Here is a 19,788-nt window from a genome sequence, read left to right as displayed (position 1 = left end):
TTAAATCACTCCATAATCTGTCTATTTTTTAAATGCATATTCCCTGAGTGGTAGGCTACAATGACTGGCTGTTATAAAATATAACTAATATCAAAGCAAAATAACCCAGGCAGTCTCATCTACGAGACGTAGGCCTCCATACTGACAGCTGGGCTCATAGCTTGGAGGTTTGCTTAGTGCACTGTAACAATATTTAACAATGTATATATTTTTTTCATTTGACTGGTTCAACCGCCACCCGCCCGAATTTAATTAAAATATAATTTTTCGTCAAGTTATCCGAAAGCTTTTCACTCCACTTATACGCTGTGGCTCAGCAGCAGAATCAACGTCATAAATTGCACTGAAACCGGCGAAATGCAAGATGCAACAAAATGCGTACATGGAGAGCAGCGAATCGTACAAGCGTACCAAAGGGTCAAAATGCGTGCCGAGTACGAAAAATGCGTACATGTTGGCAGGTCTGGATATGCAATTTTTGATCAAACAAACAAAACAAAAAAAATCACGTTGGCACTAAAAAAATAACATTTTCAAAAAGCTTAGCCCTTAGTATTTATTACTACAATTAATTGCATATTGTAAAAGCATCAAGTTAAAGTGCCCATACTGCGCCATTTTAAAAGTTCCTAATTTTGTTTTGTTTTCTACAATAGTTTACATGCATCCAAGGTCAAAAACACTTTAATTTTCTCATAACACACGTCAGCATCAGCTCTTCTCTGATTGAAACGGTTCAATCAAGGATTCAGTCTCTCTAAACCCCGCCTTTCTAAGGGTCGTTCACACCAAACGCGAATAGAGCGTCAAAATCGTGTCTACTGGGTCTAGTTTCACGCGCAAAAATTTTGAATGCATTCGCGCGTCCACATAGAATTGGCCGCGCGTAGAAATCGAACGCTGGAAGCGAAATTGATGCGCGTTCAAGGCACTCCAGCAGAAATATGTCATAAAACACCACTCTGCCTCTTTTCATTTTCATTAAAAATATATATTTAGCATTAATAGTCACACAAATGTGGTCCAGGCAACTCCTACATTATCTTCACTGCATGTATATTTAAATATCCTTAAAATATAAAGTTATGAAACTTCTCTTTGCCCTCAGTCAAAACGATTTGGCAGACAACAAATGATAGATTCATGAGAGCAAAGATCGGCCGTTAGATCCACACAAGACGAACCACTACAGGCCATCAGAGCCAGGGGCAGACGCCTGAGAAGAACGTTAAGTCAAATTCCAAATTAAGCCAAAGTTCAAATGTTTCAACACGGGCGTCAGACGCGAATTCGCTTCAAACGCGTGAATGCACAAAAGCACCATTCGCGTGTTACGCGTGTATCGCGCAAGACGCTCAATTCGCGTCCAATTTGCGTCATTCGCGCGAACTGGACGCGCAAATGAGGTGGATTTGCGTCCTTCGCGCCGTGCGAAACGCGCCTTCCGCGCCGCGGCACCTCCAGACGCGCGTCAACGCGCCTTTCCATTGACTTAACATTGAAATCGCTCGCGCCAGACGCTCTATTCGCATTTGGTGTGAACAAGGCCTGTACACACCGGGACGAATATCGCACGCGCTTATCGCCAGCGTTTTTCGGCGCGTCTTGAGTGTTCACACCCAATCGATTTCCACTGGCGATGCGCCGAGTGAACGAGCACATTCAGTAGATGCGCTCCCGGTACACAAGGTGGTGCTGCGGCACTTTAAGCCTCTGACACTCGCTTGTCACACAGAAGAAGAGGAGAGACAGTATTTACGTGCTTGCCAAAACCACAGATATATTATGTCTATGGCAAAACCATTCACACACTTTTTGCTAACTGGCAGTATTAGCAGTTCATCTTCTTCTTTGTCTACTTACTACTTCTTCGTCGTATCGGTGTGTGCTCGGCAAGACCGATTTTGTGCTTGAGCGCCACCAAGTCGTGTTTTACTGTCACTTCAGCAGCTCCAGGCACGTGAAAAAAAGCGCCGATCTCATTGGTCGGACAGTTTTTTACGCGCCGCGTCAAAATAAAAAAACAAACCCGAGGCGTTTTTTTAAAAATTACGCTTTTACGCCTGGCGTTTTTTCGCGTCGGTGTGAACACTCATATTGGCGCCCATTGTTTAGTCCCGAGGCGTTAAACGTCGGCGATAAACGCGTGCGAAAATCGTCCCGGTGTGAACAGGCCTTAAGGGTGCGTTCACACTTGTCATGTTTGGTTGGATTAAAACGAACCCTAATGCGATTGCTCGGTTAGTGCGGTTCATTTGAACATATGTGAACGCTGCCATCCGAACCCTGGAGCGCACCAAACAATATATCATTATTGTTTGTTCAAGAGTAAAAGAGAACTTGATGTGAGCAGGAGACTGACGCAAGTCTTTCTGTGCGTCGAGTGTGTGTGTGTGTGTGTGTGTGTGTGTGTGTCAGAGTGTCCCTCGATTAGCTGACATGAGACGCAGCCACACAGACAGGACACTGACACACACACACACACAGGACACTGACACACACAGACAGGACACTGACACACACACACACACACAGGACACTGACACACACAGACAGGACACTGACACACACACACACAGGACACTGACACACACAGACAGGACACTGACACACACACACACACAGGACATTGACATACAGCGCGTTCACTTGTGTCTTGTCGCGCTTGGAAGCATTTTCATGTATAAAGGCCTTTGCACACTGAGTCCGAAATTTTCGCATGCGTTTTTTCGTATTTGTGATCCGAAAAATTTGTCACGCACAGAGAGCTTGCACACTGAGTCCGATGCGTATTAATGAATGCGTTACGGAAAAAAACGCAAAAAAATACAAAATGCCGTCTTCAAGTAGTGAGGATGATTTTTTTTTGTCCACTCTCGTCTTAAAAAAGAGAAAAAGAAAGAGGAAATAATGGGTCCATCATCCCCTCCTGCGATCGCGTAGAGAGGAAGGAGAGTTCCACCTCCTTATCAAGAGCTGCGGGATTATCCAGACCGATCCAAAGTTTACTTTATACTGTCAGTGGCTCAGTTTGATGCTTTGCTAGCGATACTGGAGCCACATATTAAAAAGAAGACCACCAATCTCTGTGAATCAATTGATCCTGAACAAAGACTGGCAGTTTGTCTCCGCACACACACACACACACACACACACGGTTTACAGGGACTTGGTGAGATATCACTTCTATATGTAAAGCGCTTTGAGTGCCTAGAAAAGCGCTATATAAATGTAACAAATTATTAATTATTATTATTATATAATTATAGCTGTGATATAATAATATTAGTAGTATTTTTGATACAATAATATATAAGGGTATCTGAGCACTGGCGATTCATTCACCAGCATTGCCAGAAGTTTAGGTTGGACATCAGCACTGTAGATGGGAAAAACGGATGCGAAAAACGCAGAAAACCGAACCTGTTCCGAAATTTTTTTTGACGGACGAAAGTTTCGGAGGCAGTGTGCAAGCGTGATTGACATAATGTGAGGTTGAATGTATTTTTTGACGTGCGAAAATTTTGCATGCGAATTTCGGACTCAGTGTGCAAAGGCCTTAAGAGCGTGATCATGTAACGCAAGGTAAAAATGGATATAAAAACGGACGCTGCATTATTTGCGTTAAATATTTTTAATGCGTTAAGCTGAAAAAATTAATCGCCCTCATTAACGCGTTAATTTGCCCAGCACTATATATAATATAATCAAAACTATAACGAGAGTCCAAATGCCCCATTTTTACAATTTGTGTGTTGTGTCATGCTAGGTTAATTTTAGGTTAGATTAAGAACACGAACACAAAACGCATCTAATGGTGGGTTCACACCGGACGCGATTTACATGTTAAGTCAATGCAGAGACGCGAAATGGCATTCTGTGGCGCGATTCGCGTGAATGAGGCGGCGCGATTCGTGCGATTGAGGCGGCGCGAAGGACGCGAATTGAGCGTTTTGAACGTGCGAATCGCTCAAGATGAAAAATCTGAACTTTGGCGGATATTTCGCGCCGCGTTAACCAATCAGGAGCTTGCTCTAGTAGTGACAACAATGAGGAGAAAATCTGTATATTAATATCTGGTTCAGACAATATGATTATCACTGTGATAACATTAAATGACATGAAACACAACACAGTCACTTTTTGTTAAATGCAAGTTTATGTATGATCAATAATACAAAGGTATAAGTAAAAGGTATAATAAGCTCTACATGAAATAAAGCAAACAATTCAGTCAAACATTCAAAGTCAGTGCTAGTAGGCTAACGTTACAACTGCAACGTACAGTTATAGCCTAAAAATATAAAGTAATGAAACTTCTCTTTGCCTTCAGTCTAAACGATTTGCCAGGGAACAAATTATAGATCCATGAGACCAAAGATCGGCCATTACAAGACGAATTATAGCTGGAGACGCCACAGAGACATCAGAGCCAGCGGCAGAAGAACTGGCTGAGGAAAGGCTGATCTCGCTGGGGTTAATGAGCTGAGCTGATCCACTGGAGCTCACAACTCCGAAAACGCAAGATAAAATGTTCAAATAGGCACTCTTTATATAAATAAACCACAGATTTGAGCTTTAAACAGCTACATTATCGACTGAAAAAGTCTTAAAACTACGTTTTGTCACACATTAACAGTAGATTTGAACAAAAAAAGACGTGTAAACACAGCCCATGTCAGCCATTTCTCAATGAGACGAGCCGCTGCAGAAGCCCCGCCCATGAGGCGAATTTGCGTCTGTTGTGAAGTGAATGTCACACGCGATTCGCGCAAATTTCGAGTAAACTCAAAATGTTCAAGCGTCCACCTTCGCGCGAATCGCGTCCGGTTTGAACGCCACATAATAGTTTCCAGCATAAAAACATGGGATTTGTGGGACAATGAATGTTGAAAAGTGAGCCTTCGATTCTTTGAACCGAAGAGGAAATGAAGGCACAACTTACGCTTTGAATATCCTTTTATAGTGCAAGCCAGACTGAACAACTGGATCAGCCAGCAGTGATTCGCCACCAGCGCTTTTATATATCCACAGGCCGCTACCTAAAGAGCCAAGAGAACAGAACCCATAATGACATCAGCAAAATATCACGCAAATGCTGGATGAACCTCTTTGAAAGAGAACATTGTTGTCTGTTAATGAGAAGAAGTATTAGTCTCTTCACACCCTCTGAATTCAGAGCATTTTTGAGCAGAACGGCCCAGATGTTATCACTTATGTCAGCCCACGGACATATTTAAAGGGTTAGTTCACCCAAAAATGAAAATTCTGTCATTAATGACTGAGCCTCATGTCGTTTGACACCCGTCAGACCCCCGTTCATCTTCAGACACAAATGAAGATATTTTAGTGTAAATCTGATGCTCTGAAAGGCCTAAAGACGTCGTTACAAAGTCCATCTCATTACAGTGGTTCTACAATAACTTTATGAAGAGACGAGAATAGTTTTTGCTAAAACCTAAATAACGACTTATAAAGTGATGACCGATTTCACAACACTGCATCATGAAGCTTCAAAGCGTTATGAATCATGATTCGGATCGCGTGTCAAACCGCCAAACTGCTGAAATTTGACGATCCAAACTGCTGAATCGACTCACTGATTCATAACGCTCCGAACCGCTGAATCGACTCACTGATTCATAACGCTCCGAACCGCTGAATCGACTCACTGATTCATAACGCTCCAAACTGCTGAATCGACTCACTGATTCATAACGCTTCGAAGCTTCATGAGGTCGTGTTTTGAAATCGTCATCACAATATAAGTCGTTACTTAGGGTTTTTTTGCGCACAAAACTATTCTTGCCGATTCATAAAGTTATTGTAGAGCCACTGTAGTGAGATGGACTTTGTAACGACGTCTTTAGTGTCTTTTAAGGGTCTTGAGAGTGTAAAGTTGAGCCAATGGAGGCCTTTCAGAGCATCAGCTTTACACTAAAATATCTTCATTTGTGTCTGAAGATGAACGGAGGTCTGACGGGTGTCCAACCACATGAGGGTCAGTAATTAATGACAGAATTTTCATTTTTGGGTGAACTAACCCTTTAAAGCTTTGAATGAACCCGCACTGAGCTCATACTCACTGAGAGAATGTTCTTCATGGTGATCACAAACACGTTGTACGCGATGAGGAAGTCCCAGTAATGAAGGATGCTTTTGATTGGCTTCAGTAACAACTCGCCCCCAAAGATCAGGAAGTAGAAACAGGCGACCAGGTACCCCATACAGAAGATGCTGATGCGCGTGGTGCCCGTGATGAAGATGATGGTGAGGACGAACCAGAACAGGTAGCTGAACATGATCACCTTCAGCATATCCAAATACGACCTGCAAACACAATCACACTTATATATTAGAGTTTTATGAAAGAAATGACAGCTACACTCTGTATGTTTTCGCCGCTAGGGGTCGCTAACATCTTCAGAACAATAACAAAGGCGTGTTTTGATGACAGTGAATGAGCGTGGACTCATACCGATGGATCTTATCATGGTTCTGGGTGAGTGTTTGTAACATGACTGTGGTATAAAGCAGGGCGTGATTACTAATAAGAGACGGAGATCAGAGTCCCGGCGGATATAAAGACATGAGGACTATCTACTACTGAGTTACTACTCATACAGGTCAGATTATCTGACCAATTAAACCTGTGAGGAAACTCAGTGCTGTTTGACTCGGTCTCCACTATCTTAGGGGCTTTATTTTTTCCCAAATTCCCTTTTTTCCGTTTTAATTTATGTATTTAATGTATATTGCATAATGCATAGTTCATGTGAGCTAGCTAAATAAGCTAATACATCCTTGTTGACAAATGGGACTTGCAGTCTGTTACCTATGACATTTACCTACATTTTTCTATTATAGCTAAAGGAACATTTATTTTAGGGCTGTCAAAAGATTAATCGCGATTAATCGCATCCAAAATAAAAGATTGTGTTTACATAATATATGTGTGTGTACTCTGTTAATTATTATTTATGTAAATACACACACATTCGTGTATATATTTAAGAAAAATATTATTTTTATATATAAAACATTTATATTTATTATAGATTATATAAATGTATATACATGCAAATATTTCTTAAATATATACATGAGTGTGTGTGTATTTATATATAAATAATAATTAACAGAGTACACACACATATATTATGTAAACACAAACTTTTATTTTGGATGTGATTAATCGCGATTAATCTTTTGACAGTCCGAATTTATTTATAATATTATTTTTAATGTTTAACTAATTTTCTGTAGAATTTGTTCTGTTAGAACTTTTTTAATGTATCCATATTTACATATATAATTTAGCAATTTTCATGGTTCAGTACTGTTTTTTTTATTTATTTCTTGTAATAAAGTTCAGCACTGTTTTACTTAGAGTGTTATGTTTATTTATGTATTTATTTTTATCCAGTCCCCATTTTAAAAACTATCGGTTGATTAATCAGTTAGTTATCGGCAAGTGTGGTCCAACCTAGTTATCGGTATCGGTAAAATCCACTATCGGTCGACCTCTAGTTTATGGTATTATGATATTATTAATTAACTAATAAATGTACTAAACTGAAATGTTTAGTGTGTCATTCATGTTGCTTCACAGTAACCTTCACTTAACCCTTGTGGCACTATCTGATAAAAAAAAAAAATAGTAAAAATGATCATTTTGAAACCTTGCCAATGATCCGAAAAACACTTAGCCTCTTCACTAACTAGCACACAAAATACCATTGGTATACTTCTTCCGCCGCCTCAACGAAAGTTGCACCCACGTTTTTTTTTTACAGTAGCGCCTGCCGGAAAAGGTGGATATATGCATTGTTATTAGTATTTTCATGTGTTTAGTCAGGCTCAAAAGTTTAGTTCTATTATCAGAGTAAAATATTGTCTTTGGCATAAAGTTCAAGAACACTGACTGTAAATATGTGGTGTGATATATGATTATATTATATTATATTGGCCATTTTATCTCTGACCTACAGTCGTTATGTTCAAATGTAAGAATTATCCATATCACATTAGCTTATTATTTAGATTTATTGTAATGTGCAACTATAATAATAAGTATAATGATGATGAAGTGGAAAAACTGACCGCATTTGTGATATCCTCTAAATTCAATAAGATCAGAGCAGCAGACAGGAATCATTAAGAGCAGGAAATCTCCAAATTCCTTCATCGCCACCATCATTTCTAATAGTTTGAACTGGCTGGAGGCAGCATCACTACAGCAGAGATAGATTGCGCTGTCCTGATGTAGACACACTATTCATTGTGTGTCGTTTTACTCTACAATAACAAGCAGAGGAAGCTCAGCTGATCCTGAGACCACAAACTAAGACTGCAGGTTTGTAAAAGTAACGATGTAATTACAATTATAGTGCATTCTGGGCCATATCGGATGGCAGTGAAAGTAATCAGAGTATTAATGTTTGAACTTTCTTGAGTTTGCCATTTGAGTGAAGCGGGTCAGTGAACGTCACATCTGTGCGTTTTGCTCTGATTTATTATGTATTCAGTTCAGATGGAAATCATATAAAGTGTTACAGTTAGCCGATCTAAAACAGTGACTGTGCATTAACATCTGTCAAACATGTCTGTACGCAAACAAGTGTTTTGAACTTATTTTAAATTCGGTACCATTACCCAACGGTACCTTTTTCGGTACTTTAGGGATGTTTACATCAATAACTGTAAAGAAACTGTAGAGAAGTGTTATTGACATTATGCCAGAGCTGCCTGTCTGTGATGTTTGATTACTGTAATATTTACTAGTCAATATAAAGCTACTAACTACTTAATTTAATTCATAAAAACAACCATATTATTTTTTTTTTTCTTTTTAATTTCATTTCTATGAAAAGATTTCCCACAAATTATGTGTTGTGTATTTTCTGGGAATCAAATGAAGACTTTCAAGACATTCATTTAATTTATACTCTAATTTAATTAATTTTTTTTAGGGCTGTCAAAAGATTAATCGCGATTAATCGCATCCAAAATAAAAGTTTGTGTTTACATAATATATGTGTGTGTACTCTGTTAATTATTATTTATATATAAATACACACACATTCATGTATATATTTAAGAAATATTTGCATGTATATACATTTATATAATCTATAATATATATATAAATATAAATGTTTTATATATAAAAAATAATATTTTTTTCTTAAATATATACATGCTTGTGTGTGTATTTATATATAAATAAAAATTAACAGAGTACACACACATATATTATGTAAACACAAACTTTTATTTTGGATGCGATTAATCGCGACTAATCTTTTGACAGCCCTAATTTTTTTGTCTAAAGTATTTGCTTCCCTGATATCAGCCGGGAGAGAATTCCAAAGCTTAGGAGCATAGGAAGAAAATGCTCAATCAGCTCTAGTTCAGTAGTCAGGACATAAGTCAATGGGCTGATCCCTCATCAGTGCCCTGACTACTGAACCAGGACCTGATTGAGACGCACCCTAAGCTTTGTACGGTTCAAATTTAAACAGAATTTGTTTAATTAATTACTTAAAAAATAAAGTTTTGATTATTATTATAACACTAGTGTTAGTATTATTAATTGAGGCGTGTCTAAATTCTACTGTACAACAGTGATGTATTTGTCAAGATAAACCGGACTTTTATTTTGACGGGTTGCTGTGAAGACCTTTGAGTTTCTGTGCGTTTATGACGGTAGTTTTTCTCAGATGAAACGGTAAAATGCTCATAAAGTGACACTCAGGGTTCCTACACAATTTTCATTTCAAAATTCCATACTTTTCCAGACTCGAATTTCCAGACTTCCTACAGATTTTTGCGACCATATTTAACTTGTTCTGATAAAAATGTTTTAAAATACAACTGCTAACAAGTGTTACATTCTAAAGATTTAGTATTGCCGTTTTTGCCTTTTATTAGGATAGGAAAGTAGCTAGACAGGAAGTAAGGAGGGAGAGAGAGAGGGGCGGGATTGGGAAAAGTCCATGAGGCCGGACTTGAACTCGGGTCTCCCGAAGCACAACAGCACTACATGGCGAACCACTTACCCACAATGCTATTGGTTCCGACAAGTCTGTTACACTCTGAGTCAAAACCTCTATGTAGGCTATCTAATATTTAGAAATCCTATATTAAAATTGTGCCTTTTGTGACCTTAACGATCAAAATGCTAAATCAGTCACAATTTTTTTTAAAGGGTTATTAATTTACCCAAAAATGTAATTTCTATCATAATTTACTTACCCTCATGTCATTCTAAACTAATAAGACTTTTGTTAATCTTGGAAATATTGGACACATGACGATATTTAAAGGATTAGTTCACCTCAAAATGAAAATGTCCTAATCATTTACTCACCCCAATGCCATCCAAAATGGCAACCAACTCAAAAACTTAATTTATCTTTCACTGAAGAAAGTAAGGCCTGGATATCTTGGATGGCATTGAGGAGAGTAAATGATTAGGACATTTTCATTCTGGGGTGAACTAGTCCTTTAATAAAGGGACTGAAATCTCTCAGATTTAAAATATTAAAAATGTTAATATAATAAAGTCTTATGGTTTTGAAAGACATGGGGGTGAATAAATGACAAATTTTCATTTTGGGTGTACTATTCCTTTAAGGACTCCACCATCGACTCTTTTATCCTCAAACCCAACTTGCTTTCTCAAACTACAAAGTGCTGTGTTAACCACTGTTGTAGCTTATGATTATATATTTGTATTAATTTATTCTTTTTTCTATAATGAGTGTGTACTTGGTGGATTCTGGATTGTGTTTAACAAATAAAAGAGTGACCATTAGTTCCACAAACAAAGATGTACAGATATTCTATAGTGATGTAGAAATATATGAATCATAAATTTATAACCCTTTTATTTTGCCAGTTTGATGAGCTTGTTTCAGTTATTTACTGAATTGAATATATATTTAAATATTTAAAGGTGTTAGCTGTAATCTTACACTGCAAAGTGATCATTTAAAAGGGATTAAATTCATAAATATTTAATGATCGAAGCACACAAAAAACTGTATAACAAAGCCCTAAAACTGACAATTAATTGGCTGGGCCAAGCAGGATTTGACCACCTCCGCCTCATTTTGAGCCAGGAAAAACCCTGCTAGTCTATATCACCAGATGTGTTCCAGATGTGTTCCAGATGTGTTCTCAGGTACCAACATTTGGTGCTGATTGATTTAATGTGAATCGGTACTCGGTAGTACATAATTCGGTGATTCAGTGAGTCGATTCAGCGGTTTGAATCGCCAAAGTCACGTGATTGCAGCAGTTTGGCGGTTTGAAACGCGATCCGAATTATGATTGGACTCACTGATTCATAACGCTCCAAACCGCTGAATCGACTCACTGATTCATAACGCTCTGAACCGCTGAATCGACTCACTGATTCATAACGCTCCAAACCGCTGAATCGACTCACTGATTCATAACGCTCCAAACCGCTGAATCGACTCACTGATTCATAACGCTCCAAACCGCTGAATTGACTCACTGATTCATAACGCTCCAAACCGCTGAATCGACTCGCTGATTCATAACGCTCCGAATCATGATTCAACTCACTGATTCATAACGCTCCAAACCACTGAATCGACTCACTGATTCATAACGCTCCAAACCGCTGAATCGACTCGCTGATTCATAACGCTCTGAATCATGATTCAACTCTTAGACATAATTCGGTCGGTGCCCTTAAAAGTACCAAGTTCGGTACCCAATCCTACCCATCGCATATTTTATTTTGGTTGCACATGCGCACCACTTATATGCACCCCTGAATATAGAAATATAGATGTTTCGAGTGAGTCAGATGAAGGTCAGAGGTCGCAGGCTGACCTGCAGTGGATGAAGTCAGGCACAGGGTTGTGCTGGCTGAAGCTGGCGGCGTCCAGATCTCGACAGATCTCCACATTATCGCCCGCCAGCATCTGCACGGGCGCCGCGCCCTCCTCCTCGAACACCCGGCCCTGGAGCGATGCGCACAGCAGCAGCATGAAGTCATCTGGAGACAGGGCGACACGTCACAACACACAAGCTGCACGATCTCATTTATACACCTTCTGTTTCTAGCACATTTGTCATTTTAGTTTAGTTAGTTCTACTTATTACTTTAAGGGTTAGTTCACCCAAAAATGTAAATTGTGTCATTAATGACTGAGCCTCATGTGGTTGGACACCCGTCAGACCTCCGTTCATCTTCAGACACAAATGAAGATATTTTAGTGTAAATCTGATGCTCTGAAAGGCCTCCATTGGCTCAACTTTACACTCTCAAGACCTTTAAAAGACACTAAAGACTAAAGTTACAAAGTCCATCTCACTACAGCGGCTCTACAATAACTTTATGAACCGACGAGAAGTTTTTGTGCGCAAAAAAACCCTAAATAACGACTTATATAGTGATGACGATTTCAAAACACTGCATCATGAAGCTTCGAAGCGTTATGAATCAGTGAGTCGATTCAGCGGTTCAGAGTGTTATGAATCAGTGAGTCGATTCAGCGCTTCGGAGCGTCATGAATCAATGAGTTGATTCAGCGGCTTGGAGCGTTATGAATCAGTGAGTCGATTCAGTGGTTCGGAGCGCTATGAATCAGTGAGTCGATTCAACGGTTTGGAGCGTTATGAATCAGTGAGTCGATTCAGCGGTTTGGAGCGTTATGAATCAATGAGTCGCTTCAGCGGCTTGGAGCGTTATGAATCAGTGAGTCGATTTAGCGGTTCGGAGCGTTATGAATCAGTGAGTCGATTCAGCGGTTTGGATCGCCAAAGTCACGTGATTTCAGCAGTTTGGCGGTTTGACATGCAATCCGAATCATGATTCGACTCACTGATTCATAACGCTCCGAACCGCTGAATCGTCTCACTGATTCAAAACGCTCCGAAGCGCTGAATCGACTCACTGATTCATAACGCTTTGAAGCTTCATGATGCAGTGTTTTGAAATCGTCATCACTATATAAGTCGTTATTTAGGGTTTTTTTGTGCACAAAAACTATTCTCGTCACTTCATAAAGTTATTGTAGAACCGCTGTAGTGAGATGGACTTTGTAACTTTAGTCTTTAGTGTCTTTTAAGGGTCTTGAGAGTGTAAAGTGCATTGAGCCAATGGAGGCCTTTCAGAACATCAGATTTACACTAAAATATCTTCATTTGTGTCTGAAGATGAACGGAGGTCTGACGGGTGTCCAACCACATGAGGGTCAGTCATTAATGACAGAATTTACATTTTTGGGTGAACTAACCCTTTAAGCTAAACAAAAAGTGAGAAATGCAGCCTTGGCAAAGCAATGGCTTGAAATAAATAAAAATGTTCAACCCTGGGAGGAATTTAATCTCAAAACATTTGACCAGCTGTTAATATCTTGACTCACAGAGGAGGAAGAGAGAGTTGGGCTTGGTGTGGAAGTCTGGGAAGTAGAGCCACTTGATGACGTTGGAGTCCATGCTGGAAGACGGGCGTCTCCACGGATAGTCTAAAGCAAAACAGACACAGATAGAAGTATAGTCATGGTCGAATTTGTCTTTTTTTTTCATTCATGTGTCTAGTAATCTTGAATCAGAGTAACTTCATCTCTTCTCTTCTCTGATGGTGAGGGCGTGGCAACCTGTCACTCACATGAGATCCACCAATAGCAAATTAGGCAGCAAGTGAACATTTTTTCCTCAGAGTTGATGTGTTAGAAGCAGGAAAAATGGGCAAGCGTAAGGATTTGAGCGAGTTTGACAAGGGCCAGATTGTGACGGCTAGAGGACTGGGTCAGAACATCTCCAAAACTGCAGTGGTCAGTCTCTATCAAAAGTGGAGGACCAGTGGAGAACCGGCCACAGGGTCATGGAGGACCAGTGGAGAACCGGCCACAGGGTCATGAAGGACCAGTGGAGAACCGGCCACAGGGTCATGGAGGACCAGTGGAGAACCGGCCACAGGGTCATGGAGGACCAGTGGAGAACCGGCCACAGGGTCATGGAGGACCAGTGGAGAACCGGCCACAGGGTCATGAAGGACCAGTGGAGAACCGGCCACAGGGTCATGGAGGACCAGTGGAGAACCGGCCACAGGGTCATGAAGAACCAGTGGAGAACCGGCCACAGGGTCATGGAGGACCAGTGGAGAACCGGCCACAGGGTCATGGAGGACCAGTGGAGAACCGGCCACAGGGTCATGGAGGACCAGTGGAGAACCGGCCACAGGGTCATGAAGGACCAGTGGAGAACCGGCCACAGGGACCAGTGGAGAACCGGCCACAGGGTCATGGAGGCCCCACCTCACAACTTACAGGATTTAAAGGATCTGCTCCTAACATCTTGTCATGTCGAGTCCATGCCTCGACGGGTCAGCAAAAGGGGGACCAACACAATATTAGGAAGGTGCTCATAATGTTATGCCTGATCGGTGTACGTCACAATAGGGAAGAAAAGACTCACCTGTGCAGGCGGCAGGAGGGATGCCGATGCACATCAGGTACTGGAAGGCCAGCATGCAGGCCAGGAAGCAGCAATACTTGGCCCAGACGCGGGCGATGTTTTTCCTCCTGCGCTGATACATCACCGCAATCAGACCGAACGCGTGCAGCATGGCATAGAAATCCATCCGCTGGCCAATCACATTCACCGCTAACAGAAAACAGGTCTGGAGCAGCAACATTCAGACAAGGATTTCAAATTAGGATAATAATGGGTACATCTGAGAGCATCACTGCACACAAATTAAAATTCAATATCCATCACGTATCCCTGACCCATTATACTGCGGTTTATCTGTCTCAACAGTGTGTTAGCAATCTGATCATCTGTTAGAGACAATCCTCAGTAAATCAGCGTCTGGACAAAACTAAAACTGGCCCCTGAAAGGGAGAACATGATTTTGCCAAGTAGGGCATGTTCCTGGATCAATCAAACACAATCCTAACCCTAAATGTACTGTACCTGTCACGATAACACATTTTGCAGGACGATAAATTGGCCAAGAAATTATTGCGATAAATGATAATATTGTCGTTCTTTCATCTAAAATAATGATAATGGCATAATAATGCAGGTTCACCTTTTCAAAGATCAATAAACTTTTATTTCTAAAGACTATTTAACACTGAAAACGGAAAGCATTTTAAATATCCACAATAAATGAACAAAACAAAACAAGCAATGGACTCTCAGTTTGTTAACAAACAAATGCTCTTGAATAAACAGCTGGAAAACTGCAGCGGATGAGTGTGTTTTAGTAGTGCTGGGAACACTGCAAAAAATGCTTTTCTTACTTAGTATTTTTGTCTTGTTTTCAGTCCAAATATCTAAAAAATCTTACATTAAGAAGCATTTACTAGACAAGCAAAAGTTTTTGTCTTGTTTTGGGGGAAAATAACAAAAAATTTACCGAGTTTTTGCTTAAAATAAGCAAAATAATCAGCCAATGGGGTAAACAAAATAATCTTAATTCAAACAGAAAACAAGATTATTTTTCTTACCCTTTTGGCAGATAATTTTTAGGGGTGTAACGATTCATCTACTTCATCGATGTATCGATTTATTTTCCTATGATCTAACTACATCGATCTGTGCTCGGCAAGTTGGCCTTCCGGACGACATATATCGATCTAACATCGTTTTAAAAGGTAATCAATCCATTGTATCGAAAATAGGAAATAAAGCATTTGATTTAAGCACGTCAGACTTTATATGGATGTTTTTTCTTAGCACTTTTAATTATAAAGGCGTTAAACGTTACTCGATTCAGTCTGCCTATCTGTGACATCATCGCAACGCACGCACCAGCAGCAGCGCAAACAAAACAAAACATCGCATGGCGGATGGCAGAGGAGAAGCCAACGTGCGAGATCATGTTGATATTTTTGAAAAAGAAATCTGTAGAGTCATTGAAGAGTAGTTGGTTACATTTTATCTTTTGTTAAATATTGTTTGTTTATTAAACTGAGAGTAGTAGCAGGTTCAGCCAGTTTATTCAACCTGAAGAAATGTTGGTTGCACTTTATTTTTGATATTAATATTGTATTTGTATTATTTTAATGTTGTAAAACAACAGCAAAAGTAGCAGGTAAACCTACTATTAATTAAACCTGAAGAGAAGTTAGTTGCACTTTATTTTTGATATTAATATTGTAATATTTTTATGTTGGAAAACAAAAGCAGAAGTAGCAGGTAAACCTACTATTAATTAAACCTGAAGAGAAGTTAGTTGCACTTTATTTTTGATATTAATATTGTATTTGTATTATTTTAATGTTGTAAAACAACAGCAAAAGTAGCAGGTAAACCTACTATTAATTAAACCTGAAGAGAAGTTAGTTGCACTTTATTTTTGATATTAATATTGTAATATTTTTATGTTGGAAAACAAAAGCAGAAGTAGCAGGTTAACCTACTGTTGAAATGTTGGCTGCACTTACTGTGCTTTTATTGAAAATGTATTGAATATTGAAAATGAGAGCAGAAAAGGTTAACTTCCTGTTAATTCAACCTAAACTGTTGGTTGCACTTTATTCAAATAAAATGTGAATACATTTGCCATTAATTGTTGTTTACTTGTTTGTTTATATCCATAATTAATTGATATACCTGATTCCCTTACAAGAAACAACAGGAATCTAGGAAACTTCACCTGCACTGACCAGTATCCAGATATTTATTTCAGTCACACAATTTTTGGCTAAAAAGTTACTGAATCGATTTCAAGTCACTGAATCGTTTCGGATCGTATCGTTCTAAATGAACCAACATCGTCCTTGAATCGTATCGACAACCTCAAATCGTGATACGAATCGAATCATTGTTAAAACGAATCGTTACACCCCTAATTATTTTGCTTATTTTAAGCAAAAACTCCCTTAATTTTGAGTTATTTTCCCCCAAAACAAGACAAAAGCTTTTGCTTGTCTAGTAAATGCTTCTTAATGTAAGATTTTTTAGATATTTGGACTGAAAACAAGACAAAAGTACTAAGTAAGAAAATGATTTTTTGCAGTGAATCGATTAAAAATAATTTACTAATTAATCTTTTTTTTGATTATACGATTAATAAATTTTTAATGTTTTGATATTGTAATAATTTCAGTTACTCTCCAAATTAATGTAGAAAATGTATTGACAGCATATTTTAAATATGTGTTGTATTGTCATGTTTTTATGAATGAAGGCCAGTATCACTGAAGTCTCTATGAAACATTAATGACGTTACATTACTGTATAACTGAAAGCTGCCAATCTCAACATTTATTAGGCTTTAAAAAAAACAACTTTTAATTTAATTGAACTTAAAACAATCTTTACATAAACCCAAAATAATAAATGTTATATTTACCCATGGCCTTCCCGGTTATACAGAAATGTACTAGTTATCAAACACCTTTCTTAACTGCATAAATAATAAATGAAATATAGATTAATCATCATTAAAGCTACACTTTCCTGTTCCCGTTGTTCTTTGATGAACATTAATGACAGGCATCATCAGGGCTACTGTCACTTTAAGAACAGCCGCGGATCTCATTTCCTCTCAACTCTTTAAGTTCATTTAAGACGTTATTTAAAGGGGGGGTGAAATGCTGTTTCATGCATACTGATCTTTTGGCACTGTTAAAGACTTGGATTCCCATGCTAAACATGGACACAGGTTCAAAAGCTAAGGTGGACGTTTGATGGGAGTATTTCTTTGCCAAAATTAGTACTTCCTGTTAGTCATAAGTTTCGGAAAGTTTTTTTCGATCATGGGTCCGCTTGACGTCAACAGGGCGGAATTTCCTTGTATGGGCCGTACGGACAATTCTACCGGAAGAGCGCGCGCGCGAGAGAGAGAGAGAGAGAGAGAGAGAGAGAGAGAGAGCGTCAAAGCAATAGGCTACGCCCATCAAAGCGCTGGCTCGTACAGATGGAATTTGCTTTTCCGGATCAACAACTGAGTTGCGCAAATATTTATGTCTGTTCCCTGCATTTCGGTGCCGATTGTTTTATAAACAAGGCCCAGTTCGACGCCGGATTTTCAGATCGCCTAATACTGAAGGATGGAGCGGTCCCAGCGATAAAGGTCCCAACGTTGGAACCGCAGGTTTGACTGCTTCAAATGTCTGTTTTTGCCTATGCCCATCAAGTAGCACAAACATGATCACGTATTGATCAATGGAGCATGCGATGTATAGTGTGTACATTTGTTTAGCTGGCCACTATATGTGTATGTTTGTGTATTGTAAAAGCACTCCAAACAACAATACACAAATAATGGGGAAATATGTTGAACTAAATAAGCGCGCTTCTTCATTCAAATGCGCTACTATTCCATGTCTTTCTATGTAAACACTAGCCTGACGCGCAAAACCAGTCCGCTTACTACAAATCATGTCTTCACAAACCACGCGTAACACACACACACACACACACACACACACACACACACACACACACACACACACACACACACACACACACACACACACACACACACACACACACACACACACACACACACACATTGTAACACTCGCGCTTGACATGGTGTTCTAAATAACACAAGCCGCTAAACATATTATATAGTTAGTGTAACTTATACCACATAGAGATGTCCTGCTCTAGTCGTTTTTGCTGCTCCTCCTGTTCAACTTCAGCCTCTGGGTCTGATTCCGGATCATAGATGTATGGATGTATCCGATTAAAAGCCATTTTTTATGTTGAATAAAGTTTTTCCCGGCTTTTAGGGATGACGCAGCTTTCAGACGAACTCAACACAGTAACAGCGGCGCGCGCTCGACATTCTTTAGCTCCGCCCACACGATACGCCCCCAGCCGCACGGCTTTTTCCGGAAAGACTCGGAACAGCGCATCTTTCTTTTATAATTATAATAAAAATAAAGACTTTTCGGAGATATGCAGGATGCAGTGCTACTCTATAGGTACTCAAGATTGACATGAGACTGACTGAAACTGAGTGTTTCCCCCCCCCTTTAACTAATTTAAGACTCCTAATATGAGAATACTCAAAATTCTCTGTGTTGTTGTTATTGTTTGTTCATGAGCAAAAGAGAACTCGATGTGAGCAGGAGACTGACGCGAGTCTGTCTGTGCGTCGAGTGTGTGTGTGTGTGTGTGTCAAGAGTCACAGACAGGACACTGACACACACACACACACACACACACACACACACACACACACAGGACATTGACATACAGCGCGTTCTCTTGTGTCTTGTCGCGCTCAGAAGCATTTACATGTATAAGAGCATGATCATAATGTAACGCTCTGCAAAAATGGATATAAAAACGGACGCTGGAAATGATTATCGAGCAAATTTTTTTAAATTATGCGAATAATTGATTTATTGACTATCGCGACAGGCCTATGTACTGTAACTCCATCCCTAAGCCTTATCCTACATCAATCCGATAGTAATGTTGATCCAGGAATATATCCACTATTCAAAAACACGTCCCCCAGAAAGCAGTTCACTAATATTTCACAAATATGTTCACTGTATTTTTGATCAGATCAGTGAAATTACCTCAAGACCAAATTTGTAGAAGAAGTAGTTGATGAAATATTTGGCGCAGTTGATGATGCCGTCGTCCAAATGTTGCCGTGTGATGTTGTGGAAAATGGTTCTTGTGACTGGAGGGGTGAGGTTGCTTTTCATACGGTAGAAATCCTGATGGCGGTAAATTGTCACCTCGAAAGCCAAGAGGGCCAGCATCAGTAAATTATTCTGTGTGCGGGAAAAAAGATTAAGGATGATATTACAGACAGAATAT

The 19,788-nt window shown here is 39.4% G+C and overlaps 1 protein-coding gene across 3 annotated transcripts in view; it reads right to left on the bottom strand.

Moving 5' to 3' along the window:
* piezo2a (piezo-type mechanosensitive ion channel component 2a) overlaps positions 1–19,788 on the bottom strand; it is a 333,058-nt gene that overhangs the window by 85,183 nt on the left and 228,087 nt on the right. For all 3 annotated transcript variants that reach the window (XM_079805932.1, XM_079805930.1, XM_079805931.1), the window contains 6 exons: positions 19,542–19,742; positions 14,464–14,668; positions 13,410–13,511; positions 11,872–12,037; positions 6,087–6,330; positions 4,946–5,042 (listed from right to left, as the gene is read on the bottom strand). In XM_079805932.1, the coding sequence (XP_079662058.1) occupies positions 4,946–5,042; positions 6,087–6,330; positions 11,872–12,037; positions 13,410–13,511; positions 14,464–14,668; positions 19,542–19,742 (1,015 nt within the window). The remainder of the gene's footprint in view (positions 1–4,945; positions 5,043–6,086; positions 6,331–11,871; positions 12,038–13,409; positions 13,512–14,463; positions 14,669–19,541; positions 19,743–19,788) is intronic.

Source organism: Gobio gobio (assembly GCF_949357685.1).
Source record: "Gobio gobio genome assembly, chromosome: 23".
NCBI lineage: Eukaryota > Metazoa > Chordata > Actinopteri > Cypriniformes > Gobionidae > Gobio > Gobio gobio.
The sequence above is the reverse complement of the archived record's forward strand: the minus strand, read 5'-3'. Positions and strand labels throughout refer to the sequence as shown.